The sequence below is a fragment of the Chrysemys picta genome, chromosome 2, assembly GCF_011386835.1.
Source record: "Chrysemys picta bellii isolate R12L10 chromosome 2, ASM1138683v2, whole genome shotgun sequence".
Taxonomy (NCBI): domain Eukaryota; kingdom Metazoa; phylum Chordata; order Testudines; family Emydidae; genus Chrysemys; species Chrysemys picta.
In genome coordinates, this window is record NC_088792.1 from 285657547 (window position 1) to 285684086 (window position 26540).

At 48.0% G+C, this 26540-nt stretch overlaps 1 protein-coding gene across 6 annotated transcripts in view; it reads right to left on the reverse strand.

Moving 5' to 3' along the window:
• Positions 1-26540, reverse strand: part of TOP1MT (DNA topoisomerase I mitochondrial) — a 54533-nt gene that overhangs the window by 6865 nt on the left and 21128 nt on the right. For 3 of the 6 annotated variants that reach the window (XM_065586330.1, XM_024102637.3, XM_065586329.1), the window contains exons 9-19: positions 20729-22185; positions 15627-15742; positions 15044-15165; positions 12433-12555; positions 10681-10868; positions 9563-9707; positions 7147-7290; positions 5872-6057; positions 3843-3911; positions 2350-2464; positions 1081-1208 (exon numbers count right to left, since the gene is read on the reverse strand). In XM_065586330.1, the coding sequence (XP_065442402.1) occupies positions 1081-1208; positions 2350-2464; positions 3843-3911; positions 5872-6057; positions 7147-7290; positions 9563-9707; positions 10681-10868; positions 12433-12555; positions 15044-15165; positions 15627-15742; positions 20729-22185 (2793 nt within the window). Of the gene's footprint in view, positions 1-1080; positions 1209-2349; positions 2465-3842; positions 3912-5871; positions 6058-7146; positions 7291-9562; positions 9708-10680; positions 10869-12432; positions 12556-15043; positions 15166-15626; positions 15743-19099; positions 19397-20728; positions 22186-26540 lie in introns of those variants that run through there. The other 3 variants (XM_065586333.1, XM_065586332.1, XM_065586331.1) reach the window with 3 other exon arrangements.

The following is a 26540-nucleotide window of genomic DNA, read 5'->3' on the forward strand; positions in this document are numbered from 1 at the left end:
TGCTTGTGACATGCACTAGTTGGCTCTCCTGAGGGCTGTGATACTTTGGTCTAATTCTGATTGTTGGGTTTGGTGTGTGGGTGCTGGGTGCTGGTGTTGGCCTGCGAGATACAGGAGGTTGGACTGAATGATCTGGTGGTTCCTTTTGGCCTTAAACTCTACAACGGTGTAACAAATAATGACAGCTGGTAATGAGCTCAGACACTGAAATATTTAAGTGGTAGAAATGTAAGGGATACATCAATAGCAGTGTCCAGGGGGGCGAAGGAAAAGCACGCTGAATTCATAGATTTTAAGAGGAGAAGGGACCAATGGATCTAATCCAACCTCCTGCACAACCGGCCATAGAATTTCAGCCAGTTACCCCCTGTACCAAACCCAATCACTTGTGTGTGGCCAAAGCATCCAGAAAGGCAGCCAGTCTGGATCTAAAGACATCAAGAGATGGAGAACCCGGCGCTTCCCATAGGAGTTTGCTACAAGTGTTTGAGTTCCGTCATCCTCACTGGGCAAAGTGTGTCTAGTTTTTAATCTGAATTGGGCTGGCTTCAGCTTCCCGCCACCGGCTCTTGTTCTGCCTTTCTCAGCTAGATTAAAGAGCTGGTGAGTTCCCAGGATTTTCCCACCATTACGCTGTAATCAACCCACCTCTTGACCTCCTTTCTCATAAGCTAAACAGATTGATTCCCTAAGTCTCTTCGTTCGAACTTAAAGGTACTTAACGCGGGTCCACCCGCGGCAGGCAGGCTCCCCCGTCGACTCCTCTCATGGAGCCGGATTACCGGCGTTGACGGCGAGCACTTCCGGGATCGATTTATCACGTCTAGACAAGACACGATAAATCGATCCCAGAAGATCGATTGCTTGCCGCCGAACCAGCGGGTAAGTATAGACGTACCCTTAGTAAGGCATTTTTTCCAGCCCTCAAATCATTTTTGATACCCGGTAAGTAATTTAAAAACAAAACCTCCCCCAGCCCACACAGCACCTGGTCACAGTCAGGATTAGCAACTCTGAAACGCATCTGATACACAGAAGCAATAACTCTTCAGACTGTTATCAGCGTCCTGCCTCTGTTACCTTGGCCTGGAGGTTCTGCATTGACTTCTCAAAGCTCTTGGGCGTGGCTCTCTGATGGTTACACAGAATGGCCACTGCTCGGTTGGCTCGGTTGTACGAGAGGAGTTTCGCTGCCACGTTGTCCTCAGCTGGAGAAACACAATGTAATTATTAAGCAGCCGGTACAGGAAATGGAAGGAGGGTAAAAATTACAGGTTTTCAAGATGGGAAAAAATTTAACTGATTTACAGGATATACCTATTTACCCGCAGCCTTCGTTTTTATTTCAAGTTAATTTTAGTGATGTTATGTTGAGGGTTAAGCTCTGGCAGCTACAGCCTCAAGTTAAACAGAATTATCTCAGCTTGTTTTAGATCTAGAGCTCCTAGGAACAGATGAAACCATAGGCAAGTAACACAGACAATCACCAGGCCCACTAACTTCTATCCATTGTATTAAAGTTGCCAACAAAGTTATGAATGTCACAGCATACCCAACTCCTAAATACATCCATGCACCAGTTAGAACTACAGAAATCAATCAGCTACACACTGATCAATCTTAGACCTCTATAATCCTACCACTTAACTCTATTTAACATACAGTTATTATATAGAATATGACATGTTAATCATAACATCACTCAATAAATGAACAATAAACTAAAATCACTGGCTACCCAATGATTTATCAGCGGTCGAAAGAAGGGCCTGAGGGCGCATAGGGTTTGCCCAGTATCTTGCCTCCAGAGATAACTAACAACCCACGCTTCAGAGCAAGGCCAAATAATAAGCCCAAGATAATACTGCTAACCCACTGTGCAACACAGGCAAAAAATATTCCCTTCCTGACTATTATTACACTCATTTGGTATCTTGGAGGCTTGATAACTTTCACCCTAAGGGCAGGTCTACACTAACCCCCCAATTCGAACTAAGGTACGCAACTTCAGCTACGTGAATAACGTAGCTGAAGTTCGAAGTACCTTAGTTCGAACTTACCTCGGTCCAGACGCGGCAGGCAGGCTCCCCCGTTGACTTTGCGTACTCCTCTCGCTGAGCTGGAGTACCGCAGTCGACGGCGAGCGCTTCTGGGATCGACTTATCTCGTCCAGACAAGACGCGATAAGTCGAACTCAGAAGTTCGATTTGCTTGCCGCCGAACTACCGGGTAAGTGTAGACCTACCCTAACACACATTAACTGCATGTTGCTATGGGCATGTGGCATTTGATTCCACTGCCTCATGTGGCCATGAGTTCCACAAGCTGCCTAAGGAAACATTCGCTTACCATCCGTGAGCGCTTTCAGCTGCTCCTGCAGAGTGATGGAAGCGTTGTAAGTTCTGAACACCTTGGCTGTCAGCCCGTCCATCAAATCCTGAAGGTGTTTGTTCAAGACCGTTGTCTGAACAAAGAGACAAGGCAGAGGGGGAAATTAGTAAAAAGCAGGAAAATAAAGTGCTTGGTTTTCAATTTCCCTTTTATTTGTAAGCGGGCAGACTTTAGGCACAAAAAACTACAGTGATGAGGAGCACAGAAGTGTGTAGATTTCTTGTCACGTTGCACATCAGCTCTGAAATTGGTGAGTATACTGCCTCGAGTATACTGGCATAGCTCCATTGGACTCAATGGATCTGCACTAGCTAATGATCTGGCCCAACATCGGCTTTATAGTGCTGAGCCACACGGACTCACAGACCCATCAAAAGAAGCAGATACTAAACACCAAGACCATTGGGGTTTGTGCTTGGAAGGTCAAAAACAGTAGCAGGACCCGAGACCCTCGTGTTCTGATTACTTAGCTAGGCGTCCTTGGCCCTCACGGATAAGAGCCCTCCCACCGAAACAACACGCATTTGAAGACGCAACGTTTTGGGCTGTGTGAATGCAGCATAGGGGAGCAGACTGGGTACAAACGCTGGGGTAGCGTGGAAGGAGGAGGCTCGCAAGTCCTTGAAGCGCCCACAGAAATGGAAACGATTCGTTAGTGTGTATTTATGGGCTGGTGGCTAACACATAACTCGGCAGGAGGCCAGATTCCAGGAGAGAAACCACAGAAGGCTCTGGGCCAGACTCTAAATTGCCCTGCACCTTGGAGAGGTGTTAAAACCTCTCGCACATCAGAAAGGTCAGGTTAAACGCCCACTCTGCACAGCTGGACTGTTTGGAGCAGTTTTATAACCTGCTGGAGACAGCGAGTCTGCCATGGGGGTGTGGGGTCCGGAGAGCCCAGCTGCTGAGTTATTACTCATGCAGCAACTGGGTTGAGAAATCAAAGATTACAGTGGGGTGCTGGGGGACACAGTGGGTTGCACTAGCTAATCATAGGAGAAGACGGGCATTAAAAAACAGGGTCATGAGTAAAAATGAAACCAGTAGCCTCACCCGACTGGCCCCCTTTTGCACACACCGTATTGCTGGGTCTGGCAGTCTCTCTGCTCAAGGGAAGCACGGAACTGAACTAGCTTGGGGTCCCGCAGGCAAGACTGGGGCAACTGTCTGCACTATCTGCCTAGCTCAAGTCGGCACTACCGGCCCCTCGGTTTCAAGAGCAAGACGAATCCAGCTTAAATTTTAAATTAAATGAATGGAGATATCCCATCTCCTAGAACTGGAAGGGACCTTGAAAGGTCATCAAGTCCAGCCCCCTGCCTTCACTAGCAGGACCAAGTACTGATTTTGCCCCAGATTCCCAAGTGGCCCCCTCAAGGATTGAACTCACAACCCTGGGTTTAGCAGGCCAATGCTCAAACCACTGAGCTATCCCTCCCCCCCAGGCTTACATTCAGCCTGTCAAACAGGTCGTCCCCTGGGTCTTTGTTCTCCATGAATAACTGCAAGTTCTTGAACACCTGCAACGACACAAAGAATTACACCAAAGGGCCATGCAGAAGTGCTGTGTGTCAACTCTCACGGATGCTACCCTCCACTGGATTCTACCCTCCACTGGATTCTTCACCCAAGAATCCCAAAGCAACGTTAGCTAAGCCTCAACACCCTCGTGATGGATACATCACACCATCTTCCAGCGGAAGGCTGGGGCTCCTAGATTTAATTCCCAGGTTATCAATTCTCTCCCCGTGACCTCGGGCAAATGTTTTTACCTCGGTCGCAAGATTACCCACCTGCATGTAGCCTTACCACCCTTGTGAAGTGCGTATCATACTATGTTACAGATCAGGAAAAGGGACACAGAGGTAACGTTCTTGCCCACTGACAGAGTGGCAACATGGGGTATAGACCCCAGGTGCCTCTCTGCCGTCACTTGATAAAGATGCATTTGAAACATTTGCTAATTTAGACTGAGGTCAATGAGGACAGAAAAACATTACCCTAAATACACAGAGGCCAGTGATGTATGGCCCTATATATTTTTTCCCTCTACACTATAACTTGTGATTAAAAGAGCTTGTCACTCAAGTGTATTTCAGCATCTTTCAGCAACTTACAAGTGCAAACCCAATGACGTTGGATGGTCTGAGGAACATCCGCATGTACGTGGTACAAATAACCACACTGACTCCACCCCGTATGGTAACAATAACTACAAAGCGGGGGCGGGGGAAGAGGTGTGGAGATTGAAGCCTCTGTGCTCAGAAGTGTTAAGACACAGAAGAGCTCGAATCCATTTTCCTAGGAGAAAAGTTGGACCAGGTCTCCAGCTGCTGTGACTCTCAAGTCAACAGAACTACACTGATTTCCACCAGCTGAGGGCCCGACCCTTGATGGCCGCACACAACAGGCTGCAGTAGACAATCAGACCAGCGTCAATATTTCGTTTCAATTTTCTTGAGGAAATGAGACCGTAATAAGATAGAAAATCTCATAATGCCACTATATAAATCCCTGGTATGTCCACGACTGGAATACTGCAGGCAATTCTGGTTGTCCCATCTCAAAAAAGATATATTGGAATCAGAAAAGGTGCAGAGGAGGACAACAAAAATGATTGGGGTATGGAACAGCTTCCATATGGGGAGAGATTAATAAGACTGGGACCGTTCAGCTTAGAAAAGAGATGACTAAGGAGGCATAGGATAGAGGTCTATAAAATCATGAAGGGGGGAGGGGAGCGAATAGGGAAGTGTTTTTTACCCCTTCACATAACACAAGACTCAGGAGTCATCCAATGAAATTAATAGATGGCAGGTCTAAAACAAACATTCGGATGTAATTCGCACAGTCAACCTGTGGAACTCATTGTCAGGGGATGTTGTGAAGGCCAAAAGTATAACTGGGTTCAAAAAAGAATTAGATACGTTCATGGAGGATGGGTCCATCAGTGGCTATTAGCCAAGATGGTCAGAGACACAACCCCATGCTCTGGGTGTCCCTATACCTCTGATTGCCAGAAGCTGGGACTGAATGACATGGGACGGATCACTTGATAAATTGCTCTGTTCTGTTCATTCTCTCTGAAGCATCTATCACCAGCCACTGTCGGAAGACAGGATGCTGGGCTAGATGGACCATTGGTCTGACCCAGCATGGCCGTTCTTATGCTCTAATAGGAAGGATGGCCAAGTGGTTAGGGCACTAGCCTGGGAGTTGGAAGACCTGAGTTCATGTCTCTGCTTTGACACAGCCTCCCTGTGCATTCAGGGGTGAGTCACTTAGTCCCACCATGCCTCAGTTTCCCCATGTGTACAATGGAGATAATAACCCTATCCTACCTCACATGGGGGTTGGGAGAATACCTGCATTAAAGATCGCGAGATGCTTAGGTACTAGGGCAACGGGAGCCGGACAGGCCCCATAGATCAATTAGCTACCTGTGGGAGTGCATGCGAACCCCGCCCCAGCCCTGCTCACCGGTTTCTCCACAGGCACTTTGTTGTAATACCGGATCGAGTCTTTCCCCAGGAAGTCAAACTCCACAACGTGCTCCTGCCCGTCCAGCTCTGGGTGCAGCTTAATGTGCTCAACACGCAGGGAGCAGCAGCCAACCGTGTCTGCAGTCTCCCCTTCTTCCTTCTCGTTACCGGCTCTCAGGGCCAGCTGGGAGGAACACAGCAGAGCAGGCATGGAAACCCCTAATCTTCCAGTATACACCTCCTCCCCCAAAAACCAGTGCTAAAGAGGCTACGATGCTGTGAGAAACACACTGTATACTTCTTTCCACCGAGGGATCGGCACAGCCCCCGTCACCAGACTCTAAGGGCTGGTCCACGCTAACCCCCCAGTTCGAACTAAGATACGCAACTTCAGCTACGTGAATAACGTAGCTGAAGTCGAAGTATCTTAGTTCAAACTACAAGGTACTTACCGTGGGTCCACACGCGGCAGGCAGGCTCCCCCGTTGACTCCGCGTACCCCTCTCGCGGAGCAGGAGTACCGGTGTCAACGGCGAGCACTTCCGGGATCGATTTATCGCATCTAGACAAGAGGTGATAAATCGATCCTAGAAGATCGACTGCTTACCGCCGAACCCGGAGGTAAGTATAGACGTACCCTAAATGCCTCGTTAGCATCTTGAGTTTCTTTGCTCCATCATTCATCTTTATGCTCATATTTACAGCCCTTCGAACAGCTGTGCAGAAATCTCAAAGAACCTTGTTACGCTTATGCCTTCAGCTAGGCCGGAGAGAGGTAGGAAAAAGTTCAGGGGTGAGATGGCACAGGGGAGGGATATCAGAAGAGGACATAGGCTCAGTTGCATTGACATGCAGTCATGGTAATACAGCCCTGTTTTCAACAGGAGACTTCACTCCACAAGCAGCAGCACACACTCCTTACAACAAAGAACTCTGGCGTCAGTGGATGCAGCCTCGCTTATTCGTCTGTGCAAGTGGCAGCAGGTGTGACAAGCATCGCACACACGCTGGAAATCAGTGTGTGTTGGGGGGGTAGCAGAGGCAGGGCTGTTTTTTCTAGGAAATGTGTGTAACCGTCCACACGGTGCTGTACCACCAGCATGCTTTCACGGACAGCTCCGGACATTTCCCATCACAATTCACTCCCACGTTCTCTGTGCCCACGAGTGCTAACCCACGACTCGCAGCTCCCAGCAAGTGTGAACGTAGCTCAGCTAAAGTAATTTTACAAGCAAAACACGTAGCCCAACAAGACAGAGAAGCAAGCCGGCACCTTGTCAATGAAGTAAAGAGCCACGGATCTTTGCCGTTTCTTCATCTCCCTGGATTTCCAGTCTGCACGGTATTGAGAGCGGATCTTGTTGACTACACCTTTTAAACGTCTGGCTACTTCATATTTCTGCCAGTCCTTTTCCCCCTGGAAGGAAAAATGGATGTTTCCACTTGCCCTGCGCAACATCCATTGTGACCCAGCCGCTGTCACAGGTAATAAACAGAGCTAGGGAAGAAACTGCTTTCCCATCCTGCAAAACATCTCGAGATTCATAGATTCATAGATTCTAGGACTGGAAGGGACCTCGAGAGGTCATCGAGTCCAGTCCCCTGCCCGCATGGCAGGACCAAATACTGTCTAGACCATCCCTGATAGACATTTATCTAACCTACTCTTAAATATCTCCAGAGATGGAGATTCCACAACCTCCCTAGGCAATTTATTCCAGTGTTTAATTCAAAACATTTCCCATCCTGGGCTGGGGCAAAAAGTCGACATCTAAAATGTTCACCAATCAAACACCTTAAAAAAATAATTGGTTCAGGTCAATCCAGCCATTTCATTTCAATCATTTCAAAACATTCTGTTTGGATTTTGACCATTGTTTCCCAACTAGAGTTCGCTTACATTTCTAAGCAAAAAGTTATTTTGAGCCGGAAAACCAGAGTTTTTCATATCAACAATTAAAAAAAAAAATTAAATTTTTTTGGTGTAGAAAACCCAAGCAGACCCTTTCCCGTGAACACGTTTTGATTTTGACAACCAGCCTTTTCCAACCAAAAACGTTTTGTCGAACAATTCCTAATCTGCTCCAGGAATAAAACCCTTTACAAGGAAACTGCCTGGTTCCAGACTGGACCTACTCTGATGATAGAATATCATTAAGAACACTGTCCAGGTTCTAAATACTGTTCAGTGTTCGGACTATTTTTTTTTTTAAATCATCTATCCAGGTCACTCAAGTTAAAGAGGAATAACTACAATTTTTGGAAGAATGGTTTGGGCGCCCCCTGATGGCTGTGCAGAAGCACTGAACCAGCACTGACTTCACAGTACTTATTGTAAGATCATCATGCTAACGCACGTCTCATTGTCAGAAGATTAGGAATATAAATCAAGCAATGATAAAGCACTAACTCTCCATTATTACACATCTATCATATTTGATTACTAACAGACTGTTCGATGTGAACCTAAATGCAATCTAGCTGAGTTAATGCTACAATGAACGCTTTGATATTGTGCCCTGACTTCTGCATATTTATTAACCTTCCTGTTGTACTTGGAGAACATATCCAGATTTAAATGGCCTTTTTTAAAGTAAAAAGGGAGAACAAAGCATGCTGCTAATATTAAGCCCAATACGGGCCCATTTAGACTATCAAAACCATCATCGCCGGGGTTACTATCAAACAGAACAGTCTCCCCAGCCAAGTTCTACCCATCTTAGTGAATCATTATAATAGGGCACTATCAAATTCACGGTCCATTTTGGTCAGTTTAATGGTCATAGGATTTAAAAATGGTAAATTTCATGCTTTCAGCTATTTAAATCTGAAATTTCGTGGTGGTGTAATTGTAGGGATCCTGACCCAAAAGGAATTGTGGGGAGGTTGTAAGGTTATTGTAGTGGGGGTTGTGGTACTGCTACCCTTACTTCTGTGCTGCTGCTGGCGGCGACGCTGCCTTCGGAGCTGGGCAGCTGGAGAGCGGCGGCGGCGGCTGCCGGGAGCCCAGCACTGAAGGCAGAGCGGCCACCAGCAGCAATGCAGAAGTTAGGATGGCATGATATGGTATTGCCACTCTTACTTCTGCACTGTTGCTTTCTGAGCTGGGCCCTCAGTCAGCAGCCGCCACTCTCCAGCTGCCCAGCTCCGAAGGCAGCACACAAATAAGGGGGGCAATACTGCAACCCCCCTAAAATAACCTTGTGACCTCCCCTGCAACTCCCTTTTGGGTCAGGACCCTCAATGTGAGAAACGCTGGTCTCCCCCGTGAAATCTGTATAGCATAGGGTAAAAGCACACAAAAGACCAGATTTCACAGGGGGTCTCCTGGCAGCTCAGTGGCAGAGACGGGGGTAGAACCCATATCTCCTAAGTCCCAGTCCGGTGCTCTATCCATTAGGCCACTTGGCCTCTCTCTAAGCCAGAAAGGTCTTTCCATACAAATCCAAAGTCCGAGGCATAACTGCAAAAGCTTCCAATTTCAAGAGACGCTAGCTTCTCTCGCAAGGCTTGTGATGTTACCGGGGCAGCCAAGCGATGCATTGACAGTCTCACCGGACCAATACGCAAAGATGCAGCACACAGAAGATTGTGCCAACTGCTCCTCTATGGGCGCGTACGTGGACTGTGGCATAAAAGGAGTCAATCAAATGGCAAACCGATGGTCTGACAAGGAACAGCACACCCACCTTGAGCTTGGAACTCGGGTTCAGCATGATGTACTTAATCGAGTTCTGGATGTTCTCAGTCCACGAGGCCAGCCACGTGACGGTGTTGTCACAGCGCACTTCCTTCCACTTGTGACCCGATGGAGGCTCGGGGGTTTTAGAGTCCCTGTGGGGTGGAGAGGATGCAAAGCAAAATTATGACCACTCCCTGGGCCCTTCTGTTCAAAGACCGATCAAAACCAACCCAATGCGAATGACACAAAACGCCAACCAAGGGAAAAGAGATGGACTGGAGCCCCGATGGCTTCTCTTTTAATAGGCAAGGTTTGTTCTTGTAAAGGAGTAAAGAGATTTTCTGCTTAGTTACAATATTAAACATCCAGGTCTTTTACCCAGAAGACTAGAGACAACTGGAGAAGTAGTGGCTTTAACGGCACTGGGTACACTCAACAATTGAATCTCATTGAATGGGGAAGCGACTTTTTTACCCAAACTGCATAATATCGGATTAACACTTATTTAAGTCAAATCCAAGGGAGAAACGCTCTTTGCTAACCCTGCCCTCTTTAATGAAGGGCTCAGAAAGTTCCCAAGCTGCAGCTCACAGCCCTCCATGCAGTCCTCCAACAAGCATAATGTTGACAATTGCATTCCTGATATTTCTAAGGTAGAAACAAGCAGGATTCGGGGCAGGGCAGGGTATGGAGCAAATCTCTCAGGCTTTCCTCAGACCTCCCAAAGAAGGAATAAAGGGCACCCCACCACATGTTTCTCCTTTGCAAAGCTTTAATAAGAAATCCCTGGACAGATGGGAGATTGGAGTTGACTGGCTACTCCTGGGCCACTCCATCTGTACCTATGCAGGATTTGACTGCGAAATGTACCTGTCGCGTAGAAAGGGGAAAACTCCTCAAAAGAGGAGGCTCAAGATGTCCCATGTGAATTTACATCTCAGGAGTAACAGTAGAGCAAAGCAGTGACCTAGCCCTGCTGGAAGCAGGCGGGCAGCAGAGTGACTTGAATAAAGCCAAGGATAACGACGGGAAGAAAATGTTGGCCTTTAATGGAGCAAAGTCCATTGACACAAGCTGAGGATCTAGCCTGAAGAGTTAAGTTCTAGCTAATGGGAACTCACTCACTTGCTGCAGTTTATGATGACGTCCTCTGGCATGATCCTCTTCTTCAGCATGCCCATTTTAGGGTGGTCCCCGCGCCCACGGAACAGCCCCGGGGGCTCGGTTTTGAAGTTGCCTATTTTCTCCCGATGCCCGTCGAGGATGCAGTACCCATACTCCTCCTGGATCTTATCTGCCTCCTCCTTCAGTTTCTGATTTAAAAAACAATCCATGGAGAAACCACCAGTCCAAGGTGCTACCCCGGGTGCTGCACCTACCATTACCCACGGGTCTTCCAGAAAAAAGTTGGTTCACAAATTCAAGAGCTTTAAGAATCAGAAACCAGCCCCCTGCCACGGAGTTTCAAACCGACTGCCAGCAATCAACCAACAGCACTGACAGTGCGTGGATACTCAATGGCTGGAAATAAGTCAAACCTCTCTTTTCGAAGCAGGGGGACTGGAAGAGGCAGAACCAGTATTAATCAGTACATTATTAAACGATCCATGGCTGTACACATACAGGTCACAGGCACTGACTCTGTGGTGCTCTGGGGCTCAAGCACCCAAAGAAAAAATAATGTAGGTGCGCCGCACCCATCAGCCAGAGCTGTTCAGCGGGGTCATCAATCCGCTGTTTAGCGGCTGGCGGGAGGCACTCAGGGGAGGGCGGAGAGCAGCGAGCAGGGCGGGAAGAGGCGGAGCATGGGTGGAGCCTCGGGGAAGGGGAAGGGCCTCCAGGCAGAGCATGGGTGGAACATCCACCGGGAGAAATAAAGGTCAGCGCCTGTGATACAGGATACCACCGCACCATCACGGATCAAGCCTGGACAGGAAAAGCACAAGCCCCAACGCACTGGAGCTAAACGAGCAATTTCACTGATTGCCGTAATTAGCGTGGATTTTATCATTGCTGGGGAGAGCCATTAGGAGAGAGACATGATTACATCCTCTAAAGCCACTACATTACACACACACACACAGGTAGCCCAAGTGCGCTCAGTGAGAAGGACGCGGCTAATGGCTTAACGTGTCCTCACAGAATTTGAACAGCCACGACCCTGCCAGATGATCCACACTAGCAGAACTTGATGCTTGTGTGGAGTCACAATGAAGTCAACAGGACAGAGATCCGATTACAGGATCGGAGCCTAAGATCGAGCGGCTGCATCAGAAACAAATTCTTTCTTCTGGAGAACTGGCCAGTAACTCCATAGACACAAATCTCAAAAGGCAAATGTTATGGGCGTTTGAGGGATGATCATTTAAACCTACTGGAGTCTGACTTTGCTTCCATGTCTCTACCCAGAACGGTGTGAAAAATAAGTTTTCCCCTGCCCTATTTTAAGACAAGAAGCAGCAAATGAGCGTGACAAACGGGCAGGGATGGAGGAGGGTAACAGGAAGAGGTTATAGACTACTACCCAGGTAAAAGATACATGATTTTGAATCAGAAGTACACCTCTACCCTGATATAACGCGACCCGATATAACAGGAATTCAGATATAATGCGGTAAAGCAGTGCTCCGGGGGGGGGGGGGGGGGAAAGGGCTGCGCACTCTGGTGGATCAAAGCAAGTTCGATATAACGCGGTTTCACCTATAACGAGGTAAGATTTTTGGGCTCCTGAGGACAGCGTTATATCGAGGTAGAGGTGTATTCATTTTCCAATCGCAGAGTGACACAAAACATCTGGCATAAGGAAATTAAGCCACCCACACCCAGACTAAATATTTACCAACCATCCACAGGAGTCATTAGAAACAGCATCCTAACCTGTTTCTCCTCTTTGGGCAAAGCTTTCCGGGCCTCGTTTTTGTCCACAAAGTACTTGTGCATCTCTTTGAAGTCGCACTTCTCCAGATGCTTTATCTTCTTCCGCTCCTCCGAGGTCATTTCCTGAGCAAACGCCAGAAGAGACTTGGAGAACAGGCACGCAAATCTCATTTATGACTGGGGTTAAGCCGCATGGGGGGGAAATAACCTAGGTTTCTGGAGAGTCTGCCGAGCTGCAGTTTTACAACTGTGCTATCAGTGCTGAAATCAAAGGCTAGGATTAAGCTGCATCTGAAAAGTTTATTTTTCTAAACTAGTGGCCGCTTTTGAAAGTCTGAGCCTGCGTACAGGCAGGGATGACAGAATTTATTTGTTCATAATTTCAGTGGATAATATCCATGTTTATTTCTAATCATTTTGTCCAATTTTTTCTCGATTTAAACTTTCACCGTGGTGCGTGTGTACGTCAAACAATGATTATTTAATGACAGCTGCTGCCGAGATTCAAAAAGTTAAAGCTTTATAACCGTTCCAACAAAAACCATCAACATCCCATGTCAAAACATACAAAGTAAATATCCTTAAACCAAACTCTACTAAGTTCTCAAGCAGCATTTTTCTGACTTTGCCTATCTGTACATTTCAATTACCGATGGGAACATTTTTGCTTTGGATTGCACGTGTTTGGTGAAATCCACATTTACCGAGAAAAACTGAATACTTCCAAGTCTGTGTGTGGGGATCACTTCATACACCCGTGCAATGCAACCACCTCTGGGGTGGAACAGCAGCACTAAACCACAGCTCAGAGCAGACAGGGAAGAAATTCCAAGCCAGGCACACACACAAGCCTGATCTACGTGAGATTGCTGGGCATGGAAGCATTATCGCCAGTGGCCAGGTACACATAAAACCTGCTCTGAGAGGAGTCACTGTTCTGTGAGATTTTCTCCTGCAACAGAGAAGTCCTCACATGTAACTGCTGAATGATAAAATATTGTTGCCCCTGAGTGGCTAGTCAGAGTTCAGAAACCTGGCGATGTTCCAGTTGAGAGCAGAAACTGTGGATGGAGTCTGGTATTTTATCTGATGCAATCTGGTTTATTGACAAGGAATGCTGAAAGTCCTGCTTCTCCAAATGCAGGAGGAACCAAAACCAGGGGCTAGCTCAGAGGTGGGCAAACTACGGCCCACATCTGGCCCGCAGGACCGTCCTACCCAATCCTTGAGCTCCCAGCCGGGGATGCTAGCCCCCAGCCCCTCCTCCACTGTCCCTCCTCCTCCACAGCCACACCGCTGCATGGACAGCGCTCTGGGTGGCGTGGCTGCGAGCTCCTGTAGGGCAGCACGGCGGTGTGGCTGGCTCCGGCCGGGCAGCGCGGCTGCCAGACATGCTGCTCTGAGTGGCATGGTAAGGAGACCGGGGCCAGGGGGTTGGATAAGGGGTGGAGGGTCCCGGGGGGCAGTCAGGGGACAGGGGGCAGTTGGAGGGGGTGGAGGTTCTGGGGGGGCAGTCAGGGGATGGGGAACAGGGAGGTTGGATAAGCGTGGGAGTCCCAGGGGACCTGTTGGGGGGGGGGGGTATGTGGATAGGGGTCAGGGGACAAGAAACAGGGGGGTTGGATAGGGGGTGGAGTCCCGGGGGTGGTTAGGAGCAGGAAGTCCCGGGAGGGGACAGTTAGAGAACAAGGGGGGGGGGGGGGTTTGGATGGGCTGGAGGTTCTGAGGGGGGCAGTCAGGGGATGGGAAGTGGGAGGGGTCAGATAAGGGGTGGGGCCAGGGCTGTTTGGGGAGGCACAGCCTTCACTACCCGCCCTCCACACAGTTTTGCAACCCCAACGTGGCCCTCGGGCCGAAAAGTTTGCCCACCCCTGGGCTAGCTTCTCTGCCTACAGCCTTACACCTCTTTAGCCAACACCAGACCCCAAAACTCTCTCTCTACGCTTCTCCCAGGGTCACACCGTGCTTATAGCCTCTTCCTAAGCTTTCTTTCTCTGCCTCAGTCGCTCTGGTCCTCATCTGCCCCCAGCTCGACATTTTCCCACACTCACAGACATGCAACTAAGCAGAACAAAACCCAGTGAAACCTTCTGCCCACGTGGTGCGAGCTTCTGGACAGACTATTACACCTTGTTTTAGGCGTGGCCCCTTAACTGTCTCTTAAGCGAAGGACACATTCACACACCAGTTTCAATGAGGTTTAACTCAGCCCATAACAAGGCTTAATCCAGCTCATACCCCTACCACCGCTCACACACACACGTCTGCCCTCCCCCCTCTCATCTAACACCACCTCCTATTAAACAGTTTAAAAAAACCTAGGTAATTAATACCCAAAAACTAACGTGAAGCAGTCCGAGCCGGGATGCTACAAACACCTCTTGACTCAAACCCACAAAAGCAAGGACGTGAAAATGCTAAGCCACCTCACGGTACATCCCCTCTACTGCTCCACCCACAAACACACCCCTTACTGTTCCCATCTCTACCAGACGCCACAGGCCATGCACTGCAAGCTCAGCTCCGCCCCCTACAGACGCAGCCTTCCATCCTCCTCCACGTGCTTTCTTATGGCCAAGGAGCAGTGATTACATGCCCACAAAGCAGATACCTTTCTCCAGTCGTGGAAGAAGTTGTTCTGGAAAATCTCCTTGGTTGTATATTCGTGATCCAGCATTTTTGCATAGAAGGTGGCAATTTCCTCCGTGGCCACATTCAGCTTCATGGGTTTGCCTGTACAGGAACAGAGTGCGCTTTATCATCGGTCACCCGCCTGCCCTAATCCCCCCTCCATCCAAGCTGGCTGCAGAGAAACACTTGAAAGCGTGAAGCGAATTAACCCTAAAGGCTCACGTACCGTAAGGCAAGTATCCCTCCCCCGACCCCACCATTTATTATTTTCTTTTAAAGACATTTTTTTCTTCCACAATTTTCAAACCAATGAGGGAGCAGGGGGAAATCTCATGATTTCTGAATGCCTGGGATTACTCTAAATGCATTGGCTTTTAAAAAACAGTCGGTGTTTAACTCCACGTTCTGCAATCAGAGAGGCTGCAAAATTACCCTCTTGCCAGGCCCATGGCAAGACAGTCTGCTTCGGACGAACTGTATTCTTTGTTTGACCCATTTTCCCAGCTGCGCCATGTCTGGAATATTGCTACGTTTTGCAGTACCAGTGACAAAACAGGACGCACCGTCGTAATAGAACTTGACATCGTCAGGGAGCGGCTCGTAGAGAGGGGCGAAGTAGGGGCCTTTGTGCTCCAGCTGTTTCCATTTCACGCCATCGTCTGTCTTCTCCTCTTCCCACCTTAGAGAGAAAAGCACCGGGAATGGTTAGGGAGCGTCTCAGCACGTGCATTACTCAGATCCTCAATTCCCTGCTGCTTCATTTGGGATACCAACAGCCCAGGACATGGTGGGGACCGAGTCGATGAGCTTCCTGTAGGCATCGTGGGAGAAATGGGTCTTAGGAAAAGATTTGGAGCAGGGGGCTTGTGGATCAGCTCAGGAAGGTACCCCACAGGTAGGGGGATGGTGTGAAAGGAACCAGGATAGGGAGGATGGTCTAGCTGTAGTGGACAGGGTGCTGCACTGGTACTCAGGCGACATGAATCCAATTCCCAGCTCAGCCAATGACTCCCTATATGACCATGGGCAAGTCACTTAAGCCACCCCATGCCTCAGTTTCCCCATCTATTCAGTGGGGATAATACTGCGCTCCCTCACTGGGCTGTGGTGAAGCTAAAATCCGTTAGTGATGGTGATGTACTCCGACACCACGGTGACACAAGCATCTAGACAGAAGGCATGGAGATGGGAGAAGCAGCTGAACGGAGGGGGAGCAGAGTGAAGGGGATGCATGGTAAGCGGTGAGGGCGAATAAGCAGTGTGGGGCTTCAATACGATACGGTGGAGAGCGGGGAGAGCGTGAGACAGCCCAGCCCTGTTATATTCACTTCTAGACCCCCCACATTTAACATAATTAAAAAATGGGGCCACAGTGTTGTTTTTATGCAGAGTCCCTAAATGCCCCGGCATAACCCTTACGGCTCCTTTCGTGACGCAGTTTCCTCTAACAGCAGCACTTGCAGGAGGAGATCTGTCCACTCACCTTTTATTTACCCCCTAATGCATTAGCCTCCAAGCAAGGACTTGGGAAGGGGACTGAAAATCCCAGGTGACGAGCTGGGACATAGACTCGGGCTTGCACAGCGGATGTGGAGGGATGGAGGTTATGTTGTCTGCTATGTGTCCCCTCCCACCCCCAGCCGGCTTCATTTCTGTGCAACTGAAACAGACACACCTACACTCAAGAGCAGGAATCACATCACTTTCCATAGCCTGCTGCCAGGGCAAGGGCACTCTGATTGGTATTGCTCACATGTGTGATTCTCACGCTAACCAACTTTGCGACCCCCAGCTAATCAGCTGAGATTCTAAGATCAGTGCAACCCTAGCTGTGAATGCAGATACTTCAACAAACATCTGTGATAGAGAAAAATTAGTTGAGGGGAGTTTGGGGGTGAGGGTGATTTAGAGAATAGATACATTTTATGCCCTTGGACTTTGACATAGACTAAGGATCACACCGTGCTCTCATATCATCTCATCATGCCAAAACATTGCCACGCACAAGGCAAACTGGCGAATCCGAAGCGTGCGCCGCGCTGCCCTGCCAAACCCTGGCACAACAAGTAAAATGACTAAGGAGGCCCCCAAAACCTGCTGAGAACTTCCATGCTTTTCTGGGTGGGAGTAGAAAGTATTTTAGCTTTTCCCCTCCCTGGGGGGAGGTAATATGCAACAGAAAGAACAAGTCAGACCAGCAGGTTTGCTGTCTGCAGAAAGACAATCAAGGCAAAAATCTGGCTAAAGAATCCAGGAATTGTGGGACTACACTGAGTTACACCAGCTGAGGATCCGGCCCAAAGCAGCTCCCTGATTGAGCCTTTGATAGACATGATGTGAGGACAGTTCACATCATACAGACAAGACGCTGCACCGATGCCTAATTTACCCCAGACTGACAGTATCACCAATGCCTGACCTGCCTTTGCATGCAGTATTGCTGTAATACAACCCACACTCAATGGGGACCCGATCCTGAAAGAACTCTTTCCTGAACCCCCTCTTCTGGCCTTCAAACACCCCCCCAAAGCTCATCATCAGAAGCAAGCTCCCCACAGACCAGGGCCCACCAACTCAAAGCGGCACCAGGCCCTTCCAGAACAACAGATGCAAAACCTGCAGATATACCTCCACGGCTGCAATGACCAGCACTTTCCACAACGCACCTTTCAGGATCCAGGGGTCCTACACACGCCTATCACAACATGCGGTGTACCTCAGTCAGTGCACTAAATGCCCCACATACAGAGTCTGATTAAGATTTATTGGGGTCCTGGGCACAAAGAACAGTTGGGCCCCCCACACCCTGGGAGCCCACGAGCACCAGAAACAGGGAGCCAAGGGGCCATGCCCTCCCCCCACTTTTAAAAGTGGGAGGGCCATGCCTGTCCACTTTTTAACATGGGCGTACTTTGGGGGGCAGGAGAACCACGTTGGCCCCCCCAAACTTCAAGCCTTGGGCAGGCACAGAGTGACACCGGCAGGGGCTGGGCTTCACAGCTAGGGAGCTGGCAAAGTGATCAGCTCTCCCGCCACGAAGCGCAGCCCCTGCTAATGGCACCAGATTCTTCCCAGTGGGGCGGGGGGTGTTGAGGTGGGCCTTAGTGCCCCCTTCTCCTCCTCTCCCCCCTGAGGCCTCACCCCTCCAGGCCAGTAGCTGGAGCCGGGCCATGGTAAGAGGTGCCGACGGAGCCTGGGCTGCTGTGGGGGAGCCCCAGACCCTTCACTTGCCCTGGGCGGCACACCCCACGAGGCAGGGACACCAGCTGGGGGCTGCTCTCGGGGCCCCGGGGCCCCCTCCCAGGCCAGGGGAGGGTCCAGGGCTCCCCACATTGGCCCGGGCACCCTGGGCGGCTCTTACCTCTGCCTGGTTTGGCCAGGGGGGCAGGGCCCCAGGGGAAGGGGGCAGGGTCACAGTTCCGGTGCCAGTGGCCCCCCACTTCTACCCAGGTTTCAGCCCTCCTGCGGGGACCCCCAAATTGCCACAGGCCCCATGGGCCCAAATAGCTACTCTGTGGGTGAAACCAAACAATCGCTACGCTCGCAAACGAACGCCCACAGGCCAATGATAAAAGACAAATACACCACATCACCTGTGGGGGATCACGTTTCCCAAAGCGATCATTCCATATCTGACCCATCAGTCCTCATCCTCTAAGGAAACCTGCACAACACCTTCAGGAGACGAACCTGGGAGCTTACATTCATAACTTTGTTAAACACTAAAAATCATGGACTGAACAGAGACGCTGGATTTATTACGACAATCTATAACCCACTAATAACTAACTTCCCCAGCTGTTTCTCTCTGCCTCCTTCCCCCCATGACTGGAGGAGTGTTAACAGGCCATTTCACCTTGAATGGTCCCCGGAAATATGTATTTACGCTAAACAATCTGTCCCACGCCTTGTATTTAGCTGTGAGACTCTGAGTACGGATCCCAGACCTGGAGCAGAGCTCGGGGCAGCTCGAAAGCTGGTCTTTCTCACCAACAGAAACTTGGTCCAATAAAAGATCTCACCTCACCCACCTTACCTGGCTTTGCCACTCACCACTCCCTTGCGAGCGGCACTGACCTGCAAACGTATCAAAGACTGGAGGCTGCTGAGCCACCCACGGCCAGGATGGGGGTAAAAATGATCCATGGCTTGTCTAACCAGCACCCCACCCCGCGGAAACATGCCCGAAATCCAGTCATGTCACACGGCAGAAGCTGCTATGACACCTCCATGGGTAAGAGCGACCACATGCAAGAGACAGGCACTCTGCAGCCAGCCACATGCTAACAGCAGTCTCAGCTCAGTCACGTCCCATGACCTTTCACGTGGAAGTGTTTCATCCCCTTCCTACACAGCTCCCCCCTGGGCTGAGTTGCAAAGGCAGGTCACTCCAGCGTGCCATTGCTTTTGAGAGACTGGCACTTGTCTAAAAAAAAGTTAAGACATGCAATTCCTATCAAAACAATCTGCAGGTCGCTGGACTTCATTCAATGCCAGGGCAGCACAGCATCCTGGGAAATGTAGTCACAGACGGTGTGGAGACCACAGGGTGCAAGCTAACTAGTTACTATGCAACCACCTCATTCAGCCAAGCCAGACTTGTCCAGCGAGTAATCGAAATATACCCTCCGCTCAAGGAGGTAGGATCACTAAATAAGATTCCCCATACCAAGAGAGAATGCAAATTATACCATTTAAAACAGGGTTGGACTCCACATAATGGAAGAACTGCAGCGAAATTATTGCTGAGGGAAGCACTGGTCAACTCTGCAAGGAACGCAGTGGAACTTGTTAAAAATTCCTGACAACATCCAACTGATGGCTCTATCTTCTAACCCAGCGGTTTTCCCATTTGCCGACCCTTAAACATTTTCAAATGGAGGTGCGGACCCCTTTGGAAATCTTAGACAGTGTCTGTGGACCCCTGGGGTCCACAGATTGAAAATCACTGTTCTATGGTAACCACGACCTTTTGCGGACCCCTTAGACATATTCTGTGGACCCCCAGGGGTCTGCGGACCACAGGTTGAAAACCACTGATCTAACCACCTGAATTCTAGCCATCTGAGACAAAACTCCAGCAAACAGTGACATCTGCTGGCTACACTAATAATAGCAGGTGCTTTTTAAACATGCTGTGTGTGTATAAGGCTCTATCTATCTTGCAAGCTGCCCTTTTATTTTTAACCATTTTCTTTTGCCTTAAAGCAGTGGGGCAAACATGCCAGCATTAATAAATGAGATGATGCCCATGCGTTGAAATTACACCAACTGCTCTATAACATACATGCATGGGTATATTTTCATAGAATCATAGAATATCAGGGTTGGAAGGGACCTCAGGAGGTCATCTAGTCCAATCCCCTGCTAAAGCTGGTCAGAAAAAAGGAAAAATTTAGTAAAAAAACTCCATGCATTTTTCCTGTTTTGTTCCCTCTCCCCACTCCCCGCCCCCAATCCAAAAAGTTTTGAGATTTCCAAAAAATAATGTGACCTTCTCTGGAGCTGGTTGGAAAATGGGAAAAATTCCACCAAAAAAAAGTTAATAAAATTTGATATTTTGACATTTTAAAATATCAGTGTAAAATTCCATTAGCTCTATAATCCCTGACATCTCCCCCCAAGTCAAACATCAGCACACTCTGGTAACCCACAGAAAGCTTACCACTTCCACTTGTTTTCCTCTTTCTTCTTTTCCTTCTCATCTGCCTCCTTCTTTAATTTCTTGTTTTTCTTCTTGTCTCCTTCCTCTTTGCTTTTCCTTTTCCTCGATCCCCCCTCATTCGCCACCTCCTTGGATTTCTCTTTGCTCTTTCTTCCCTTCTCTTCTGTGCGTTTATTTTCATCCTTTGCTTTTCTCTCCTTGTTTTTTTTCTTGGCCTGGTTCATCTCCTTTCCTTGTTTCTCCTTTGTTTCCCTCGTCTCATCTTTCTCCATTTCATCTTCTTTTTCCTCCATTTCCTGTTCACCTCCCATTCTTTCATTCCTTTCCCATCCTTCTCCCTCTTGTTCATCCTCCTCCTCTTCCTTAATTTCTTTTTCATCCTTCATTCTTTTGTTTCTTTTCCTCTCTTCCTCCACATCATCTCTTTTCTCATTCTCTTTCTCATCCCTTCCCTCTTGTTCTTCTATTGCCCCATCTTCTGCCCTTTCCATTTCTTGCTCATCTTCCACCCTTTTATCCTTCTGTGTTTTTTTCCTTCCCGTCTTTTCTTCAATCTCTTTGTTCTTCTCTCCTTCCCTTTTCTCCCTCTTGTTTTTCGCTTCCTTTATCTTTTCTTCCCTCTTTTCCTGCCCTTTCTCTTTCTGGTTCTTTCCTGCCTTCACTTCCTTATTTGCTTTGACATTCTTTTTCTCTCCCTCTGTGTCTTTACCTTTCCTTTTCTCCTCATCCTCTGCTGTTCTTGCTGGCCGTTGGGCAGGCTTCTCTTCTCCCTCTGCCCTTTCTCTGTCTTCCGTTCTGTTCTTTCCTCTCTCTGTCTGTATTTCATCCTCTCCTGTATTGGCCCTGTTCTCCGCCTCCCCTGCTGTCTCACTCCCTCGCTTTTCCTTTTCCCTTCGATCACCAGCCCCCCCATCCAATCCCTCTGCATCATCCCCACTCTCCAGCTGCTTGGGTTTCTTTGCTCTTTTCAACCTAGGGCGACCCTCTTGCGTTCCCATCTCCTTCGGCCCTTCGCCTTTTCTGGAGATGGCTTCAGTGATTCCCTTCTCCCTCTTGGCTTTGCTGGGCTCTGCACCATCTCTCTTCTCCTGGTCCTTTCCCTCCCTTTCCTTTTTAGGTTCCTCTTTCTTACTCACGCCCCCTTTACTTTCCTTTAGTTCACGTTTCCCCTTCTCTTTGATCTCTTTCTTCCTCACTTCTGTTTCCTTCTGCTCCCTGCTCCCTCTCTCCTTTTCCTCTTCCCTTTTTCTTTTCCTGTCTTTGACTCGTTTCTCCTCTCTGTGCCCCTCAGGAATGAATGAACCTGGCTCCCACTCAGTGTTTTTCTCCCCCTCTTCCTCTTTCGTGCTGCCTTTGGCTGTAATGTCCACTTCCTCCGCTGAACCATCCAGATCTCCAGAGAACGCCGCGTTCTCACCACCAACCCCATTAGTTTTTGTTTCCTGGTGTCTTGGAACCTTACAAAAAAAAGGGGAGGGGGAGTTAAAATTAGCAGTAGGCGAAAAAATCTACAGATCAAAGCCTAGATTTTGTCACTGCATCTTCATGGGCACGCTCTGGTACCCAGACATGGGCCAGGTGCTTCTCAGTCTAACCTCAGATAACCAGGCACATGCACTGGCGGCTCAGGGAAGTTTTATATAAAGATCAGGTTCAAAAAGGCCAGGTGACAAAAGCACACAGGGTAGGGCTGCCAAGCCCTAGGGCTCTGTACTAGGACCAGTCCTATTCAATATATTCATAAATGATCTGGAAAAGGGGTAAACAGGAAGGTGGCAAAATTTGCAGATGATACAAAACTACTCAAGATAGTTAAGTCCCAGGCAGACTGCGAAAAGGTACAAAAGGATCTCTCAAAACTGGGTGACTGGGCAACAAAATGGCAGATGAAATTCAATGTTGATAAATGCAAAGTAATGCACATTGGGAAACATAATCCCAACTACACGTATAAAATGATGGGGTCTAAATTAGCTGTTACCACTCAAGAGAGAGATCTTGGAGTCATTGTGGATAGTTCTCTGAAAACATCCACTCAATGTACAGCGGCAGTCAAAAAAATGAACAGAATGTTGGGAATCGCTAAGAAAGGGATAGTTAATAAGACAGAAAATATCCTATTGCCTTTATATAAATCCATGGTACGCTCACATCTTGAATACTGCGTGCAAATGTGGTCGCCCCATCTCAAAAAAGATATATTGGAATTGGAAAAGGTTCAGAAAAGGGCAACAAAAATGATTAGGGGTATGGAACGGCTTCCATATGAGGAGAGATTAATAAGACTGGGACTTTTCAGCTTGGAAAAAAAGACGGCTAACAGTGGATATGATAGAGTTCTGTAAAATCATGACTGGTGTGGAGAAAGTAAATAAGGAAGTGTTATTTACTCCTTCTCATAACACAAGAACTAGGGGTCACCAAATGAAATTAATAGGCAGCCGGTGTAAAACAAACAAAAGGAAGTATTTCTTCACACAACGCACAGTCAACCTGTGGAACTCCTTGCCAGAGGATGTTGTGAAGGCCAAGACTATAACAGGGTTCAAAAAAGAACTAGATAAATTCATGGAGGATAGGTCCATCAATGGCTATTAGCCAGGATGGGCAGGGATGGTGTCCCTAGCCTCTGTTTGCCAGAAGCTGGGAATTGGCAACGGGACGTATCACTTGATGATTACCTGTTCTGTTCATTCCCTCTGGGGCACCTGGCATTGGCCACTGTCAGAAGACAGGATACTGGGCTAGATGGACCTTTGGTTTGACCCAGTAGGGCCTTTCTTATGTTTTTGTGAGGGACCACAAAAGCAACGGTACACTGCAAGATTCTGTAAAATGGGAGGGTTGGTTGCTAGGCAATAGGTAAGTAGTTGGACTGCACTGACGCATAGGAATTAAGAAATGATTGAGGAAGTATTGATGTGATTTGTTAATATTAATGATTATGGTTAATTATGGACACCCAGAATGCCATTGATGGAATGGGGGCAGGCACTGACCTTATGGTAATTGGGGTACCAAAACAAATATGGATATACATCTGTCATAAACATACAGCTAAGGGTAGCATAAAATCCCTCCTTTACCTGTAAAGGGTTAAGAAGCTCAGATAACCTGGTTGGCACCTGACCAAAAGGACCAATAAGGGGAGAAGATACTTTCAAATCTGTGGAGGAAGGTTTTTTTTGGTGTGTTCTCTCTGGAGACAAAGAGAGAGACCAAGCAAGTAATCTAACTCCTACTGAATGATACATCTAAACTTACAGAAATAGTAAGTAATAGCAAGGAAATGCATTAGAGTATCTTTTGTTTTATCTTGTGAATTTTCCCTGTGCTAAGAGGGAGGTTTATCCCTGTTTTTGTAACTTTAAAGTTTTGCCTAGAGGGAATCCTCTGTGTTTTGAATCTGACTGCCCTGTAAAATTACCTTCCATCCTGATTTTACAGAGGTGCTTCTTTTATTTTTTCTTTATAATGAAGTTTTGTTTTTAAAGAATTTAGGACACTAAAAAGCCAAGAGTCTGGTCTGTGCTCACCTTGGTTACCTGTTTGGTTGGTGTATTATTCTCAAGCCTCCACAGGAAAGGGGGTGAAGGGGCTTGGGGGGATATTTTGAGGAAACAGGAACTCCAAGTGGTCCTTTTCCTAAATCTTTGTCTAACTCACTTGGTGGTGGCAGCATACCATCCAAGGACAAGGAAGGATTTGTGCCTTGGGGAAGTTTTTAACCTAAGCTGGTAGAAATAAGCTTAGGGGGTCTTTCATGCGGGTCCCCACATCTGTATCCCAGAGTTCAGAGTGGGGAGGGAACCCTGACAACATCCCTGACATCTGCGTAATGTGGGATATAAGACGCCACCACCTATTTCCCTTTTCTCAGAATCTCTTGGGCTCTGAACTGGGTGTCAACTGATCTGTGGCCTTCTGAGGTTCTCCACTCATCCCTGAATTCTTCTAATCTTTTAGAGAGTAAGTACGAAATTCATTTATTAGCCTGGCCCTAATGGGTGCATGGGTTGCCTATTTGGATAGATTTAAGCTGTTTAATGATCATGGGTAGTACAATTATTTGGTTTCTTTGTGGAATCTACACTACTCTATTTCAGAGTAACAGCCGTGTTAGTCTGTATCCGCAAAAAGAAGAACAGGAGTACTTGTGGCACCTTAGAGACTAACAAATTTATTAGAGCATAAGCTTTCGTGGACTACAGCCCACTTCTTCGGATGCATATATTGTCACTTCAATCCCAGAGAGACAAAGATGAGTTTCTAAGGGAAATTTGTGTGGAGCCCATTTTGGGAAAGAACCTGTAACTGATTATTCAGAATAAAGATTGTCAGTGTGGCAAATCAGTTGTGTCATAATTTGCGAGGACTTATAGAGGCGTATAGCTTGTCAGGCAGGGGAAAAAGGGAGGAGATGTTGCATTAGACTCTTGTTTTGAGGTCCATAAGCAGGTGAGAGGCAGAGCAGATGAAAGTCGCTGGGTGAAGCCAAAAGGGGGCAAAAAACAAGTGTGATGTCACAGTAGACCACCAAGCCAGGAAGAGGGATGGTCTAGATAATAATACTTAGTCCTACCACGAGTGCAGGAGACTGGACTAGACGACCTCTTGAGGTCCCCTCCAGTTCTATGAGGCCTTTCTAGAACAAACAAATATCCACGACACAAGACCCGTTAGTAACAGGGGGACTTTAATGACACAGAGATCTGTGGGAAAATAATATGGCAAAACACAAAATGTCCCGTAAGTTCTTGGAAGGTGCTGGGACAACTTTTTGTTTTGGAAGGTGGAAGAAGCAACCAGGGGGCAACCATTTTAGACTGGATTCTGACTAAGAGGGAGGAACTGGTTGTAATTCTGAAAGTTGAAGGCAATTTGGGTGACAGTGCTCATGAAATGAAGGAAGAAGTGAGAGGAGCAGTATAAGGACAACGGACTTCAAAAAAGCAGACGTAAACAAACTCAAAGAACTGGTAACCCCCTGGGTAGAAAATACAAGGGAAAAAGAAGTTCAGGAAACCTGGCAGTTTCCCATAGACAATATTAAAGGTGCAACAGCAAACTATCCTGCTGCGAAGGAAAGAAAGGAAGAATAGTAAGAGGCCAACGTGGCTTCATCAGGAACTCTTTAATGATCTGAAAAATCTAAAAGGAATCCTACAAAAAGTGGACACCTGGACAAATTGCTAAGGAGGATGTAACAGGGTGCTGGCTAGGAGAAACAAGCCAGGCCCCCGTTAGCCCTGTTCCAGAGGAAAAAGGGTTCGTTGGGCTGGCTGAGGGGCCATGCCCTAATTACCAGAGGGGATCCACCTGCAGGCCTGGGTAGCCAGCCTGCCCTATAAAGCTGGCTAAGAGACAGGTAGCAGGGGTGAGACAGTAAAGGGAGGAGCGTGGGCTCTAGATCCCTGCTGGCTGGGAAGCTAGTAGTCTCCAAGAGTGTTGGTCTCTGTAAATGCTTGTAAATAATACGTGGTGGGAACGGACACAAACAATAAAAGGACACAGGTGCTGCACCTCGGTTGGTCTCTGGGTGTTTTTGGGCCTATGCTAGCGAGGGCCCAGTTACAGAGGAGTACAAAAGAATAGCACCAGCATGTAGGCCAAGGCACTAAATGAGTTACACAGAGCAAGGGATGTAAAAGGCAAGAAGAAGAGGTTCTTTAAATACATTAGGAGCGAAGAGGTTCTTTAAATACATTAGGAGCAAGAGAAAGATGAAGGAAAGTGTAGGTCCCTCGACTTAGCAGGGAGGGAGAGCTAATAATGGATAAAGAACAGGAGTACTTGTGGCACCTTAGAGACT